At 41.9% G+C, this 4,414-nt stretch overlaps 1 protein-coding gene across 1 annotated transcript in view; it reads left to right on the top strand.

The window, feature by feature from the left end:
* LOC117505440 (exocyst complex component 6B-like) overlaps nucleotides 1-4,414 on the top strand; it is a 91,031-nt gene that overhangs the window by 25,419 nt on the left and 61,198 nt on the right. The window contains exons 8-9 of the mRNA XM_034165083.1: nucleotides 242-310; nucleotides 1,030-1,116. Coding sequence (XP_034020974.1) covers nucleotides 242-310; nucleotides 1,030-1,116 — 156 coding nt within the window. The remainder of the gene's footprint in view (nucleotides 1-241; nucleotides 311-1,029; nucleotides 1,117-4,414) is intronic.

The following is a 4,414-nucleotide window of genomic DNA, read 5'->3' as shown; positions in this document are numbered from 1 at the left end:
TGACTGGATAACGGTGAAATGGATGACTCGTGTCGGTGTCACTGTCAGCCGTCTTTAAGAATAAATAATGAAGTGCAGCAGCGTGCTTTGCAAAAACTATATACATCTTTATCTTGATCATTTCTTTTTTCTTCAGTTGGCTTTGACAATAATTTAGTTGTTAAGATGATAAATGCTGCTGTCAAAGTGTTCAGATTTTAAAAGGATTTTTTATTTTTTTATTTTGTGTGTTTGTCTGCAGGTCACAGGAGCTCAGGATTTGGTGGATTTCTCTCCGGTTTATCATTGTCTGCACATCTACACGGTGCTGGTGAGTTCATCCGCTTTTATATCTTTATTTATTACTCTTCATTTGCTTTTTTTATCTTTTTATTTTTCATCACTCAGCAGCACAACTACCCTCCGTGATTCTCGACCTGCTTGGACTTTGTGGGACCTGAAAGCTTAGAAATAAATTCAAACCTAATATTTTACTTTTATAAAATACTTGTCACCTCCTCCTCCTCACATGCACGTGATTCCTCACTGCAGTAACTGTGTGTGTGTGGTCACCCACGTGTGTATTGAATAGTTATTAGCCCAAACATACACGAAACCAGATTTGGAAGCTTTATTAATTTTGATCATGGAACATAAGAATGAATACAGTAGAAAGTCACACCTTTTTTTGACGTATTATCAGCGCTTTCATTTTTTTTATTTTTTTTTATGGTACATTGTTGTAGTTCACTATTGACATTTATCATCACATGGCGCACCCAGACAGGAACTTTAATGGTTAGGATTGGAGCTGTGGTTGGGAATGTACCGTTTGCCGAGTCCTGACTGGATGCCAAGGCGTTCAGGTTTTGTCATTCAGTTTTGAGTATGAGTGATGATGCACATACCCATGTGTAGAAGCAGACATTGCACGCAGTGTGACCCCGCCTATGTAAGGTGTGTCAGAACATTACGCTGTGTGAGTATCAGAACAAAAAAAAAAAAAAAACCTTGGATATGGTGTAGTCTCTTTCTTATGCGTCTCGATAGCATCTCACCGGCTCCGTGCCTTCTGTCAGCCACACTAGACTGTCTCTTGTTTTGTCCTTCTCCTCCTCATCCTGGCTGGAGCCCGAGGTACCATCATGACTGTCCCTGCCGCCCGTTTCTGTCGACTCCTTTCTTCTTACGTTAGCGTACGTGTCATTTATTCACTGCTGGTTACAGTATTGGGTTGTGCTGTGTTGTGTGATTGAGGGCTGTTTGAAGCCGGTCGTGAATGTTGTCGAATAGAAGCAGGGAGAGTCTGGGATTGGTCTAGAACTTGCAGTGGAATGTACATCTAACCCGGTAATACCACCAGTGTCAAATTCATTGTGGTTTTCTTGTGGGTGCGAGGTGGGACCACATATGAACCGTCCCTATGCATTATATGTGGTTATGTTTGAGCACCTAAAAATGACGTGGTGAAAGTGGGAAAAGTGCATCACTGTGGTTAAAAGAAAGACAAGCTCAGTGTTGATTGGACCCATGATGTGAGTGGTGGTCTCCAGCGTTGATATCCCGCCCTGTGATTGAGGTTTTGTGGCACTTTAGCAAAGAGAATTGCATTTTTTTATTTTTATTTTTTATTTTTTTTTACATAGGCAGCGCAGTCATTACTCACCCACCCACAAGGGGGCACTTGTCTGGAAAGCCTAAAGGCAGCCTTGTTTTGTAGTGTTTCCCTCCTTGGTTTCATACATTCATGTTTTCACATATGTGTGCTTACATCTGTTCCACATCATGTACAGTGCCACCAACCTTCACCCTGACTCCAAAGTTGCATTCTGATCCTTATCTTTAGTTTGTTGGAGATTTTTGATGGCGACAGTCAGATTGATATCGACGGTTGAACTTGTGCTATATGTTGATTTGGACCAAGATGTGGATTTTTTTTTAATCTAATAAAGTGCACAGCTGAAGTAACCAGACGTTAATCTCTGTTATGGGGTGACGAGTATGTCAAGTCATAACTTGGGGTGCGCGTTGAGATCGTAGCTTTAGCCGGTAACGCCGTTCGATTTAATCACGACATGGGATCTCTGAATGTTGTGCTCCTCTCTGATTAGCTTACGTTTTTCCTGTTTATGGACAAAAGATATTCCTTTGATGTAACTTATTGTTTGGTATTCTTTGAACAGGTTGTCCAGTAGGCTAAAATGTTATTAGTTTAATGCTTTTCTCTCTGTCTCTGACAACCACTAAGGTTTTTGTACTTGGAGGTGTACAGTGCTGTTAGTTGAGGTCTGGCTTCACTCCAGCAGAGCTGCTGCAGTGCGAGAAAGAGGCCGAGTGTGTGCGTTGTCTCAGTGAGAGTGAAAGCGACGTGGGTGGAGGTGTTGACGAGGCCGTGACTGGGTTAGCTGCACATTTGGGTTCTGTCAGTGTGGAGGCCTGCAGGGGTCGTGACCGGGCCAAGATGGCCAGAGGGTCGGCTGTTTCTGTTGTCTGTAAGCTGGTGTGTTGGGGGTGCAGGAAGTGCATGAACTTTCATGGAAGGAGAAAGTGAGCTGAAAAAAGATGGAGAGAGCAAAATGACAGAGGTTACAGAAAGGGTAGCTGGGTGAGCGGATGGAGAGAGGAGAGAACAAGTGGAGAGAGAAAGAAAGATGGAAAAGAAAAGGAATTAAATGTTTAAAAGGGTGACGGCGGGGAAAGAGAGAAGTGAATGAGGTAAAATGATGCGGCGAAGAAAATGAGATTGCTAGCAAGCACATTTTAAAATAGGAGCCCCTTGTGTGTGAAATACAGACAGAAATACACTGTTGTCCAAGGTGTACAGAACAAAACTCAGGGGACTTGGTGGCGTGTTGGTTAGCAGGTGAGACTGCTGCGTTAGTGGGCTGAGTTCGTATCCCGGCCACGGCTGAGATTTCCCCAACTGGTGTTTCATGCTAGGTGAAATGTGCTTATTTGTACGGCAGCCAGCAGTATCAGCCTAGACTGGACAACTGGGGCGTAAATTCCCGCCGTTCCCACTCCTGGAAATGAGCCCAGAGACTCATAGGTAGTCCTACATGAAGTATTTCATATACTGTCCACGTTATTCAAACCAAAATTATACAGTGGCTACTGCTACTGTGGGAAAGGGCAGGGTCTGCTTGTTTTAATTGGGTATTTACCAGAGGTAGGGTTATGCTATTGGTTCGTATGTTAAGGATGTTGAAGTGACTTTGAGCATAACTAATTGTTCCCGGTGTGACACCTTGTATGGGTGAATTTGGAGGTGTTTTATGTGTCTGTTTGTCAACTGCAAAAATTATAATGGTAACAAAAAAAAAAAAAAACTATGGAGGTCTTCGTTTTTCAAGAATTTATCCTCAGCTAAATCTAACTGGCTCTATTTGTTTATCGTGTTGTCCTTTTGATGATTCGAGGTCATCGTTTTTATTTTTTTTTTTTTTTGAAAACGTCCATCAGCACGTTCTCAAATATGCAGATGAAATCATTTAATTCATTAGAGGTGTGTTAGTCATTTCAATAACAGGCTATCGGTCGGAGGAGTGAGTTTGCTGTGAGGGGGGACCTCAAATGTCCAGTACAGCTGCGTGTGGGTCAAGTGTAAAATCCTGAACACATGTAAGCAGCCTGATTGGTGAACTTCAGCTATGTGTAACCGTGTGATTTATTTTTATAGTAAACCTGGGGTAAAGATTCCAATTTGCAATCAAGAACTTTACTTTGTTCTTCCCCATTTGTTTTCCTCCTTCCCTTCCTTCTCCTCATCTTTTCCAGTTGCACTGGGCCAGTGAACAATATGTCTTTGTTGCATTTACACAAAGTTCATGCTGAGAAATGTGGACCGAGCTGTAAACATGAGCATGAAGCACAACGTTGAGGAGAGGCAGCTGGACCATCGGACTGGTCAGACTGCGAGTTCTGACCTGTCTTTGTTTTATTCTTGGTTTGTTTTTCCATATTCTTTGATTTAGCTTCAGTTTCCTGTACATATCCGTCTTTGTTTTGCCTGTAGTGTGCCAATTTTTTTTTAGCCCTGTACTTCACCTCCAAAACCTCTGTTTGTGCGAGTCCTCTTTGTTGAAAAGTTAATGGCCACTTGACATCGCACCACTGTGCTATCGTCATTGTTCAACTGAGGGTCACGCTGGGAGTTAAAGAATTAAATAACAGCTTTGTCAGGTGACAACATCCACCAAAATACACTTCCACACTCTATCTGGCGTCCTACCGCTGAGATTCGTGTTTCTGCCACTTTATTGTTTTTGTCAGTAGATGTCCAGAAAAGGGTCGAATTAAAGCTACAGTGTGTAGGATTTAGGGGCGTTTATTAGTAGAAATGGAATATAGGATTCGTATCTATCTATCTGTCTGTCTATATATATATATATGTGTGTATATATATATATATATATATATATATGTGTATATATAT

Source organism: Thalassophryne amazonica, chromosome 23, assembly GCF_902500255.1.
Source record: "Thalassophryne amazonica chromosome 23, fThaAma1.1, whole genome shotgun sequence".
Lineage (NCBI taxonomy): Eukaryota > Metazoa > Chordata > Actinopteri > Batrachoidiformes > Batrachoididae > Thalassophryne > Thalassophryne amazonica.
The sequence above is the reverse complement of the archived record's forward strand: the minus strand, read 5'-3'. Positions and strand labels throughout refer to the sequence as shown.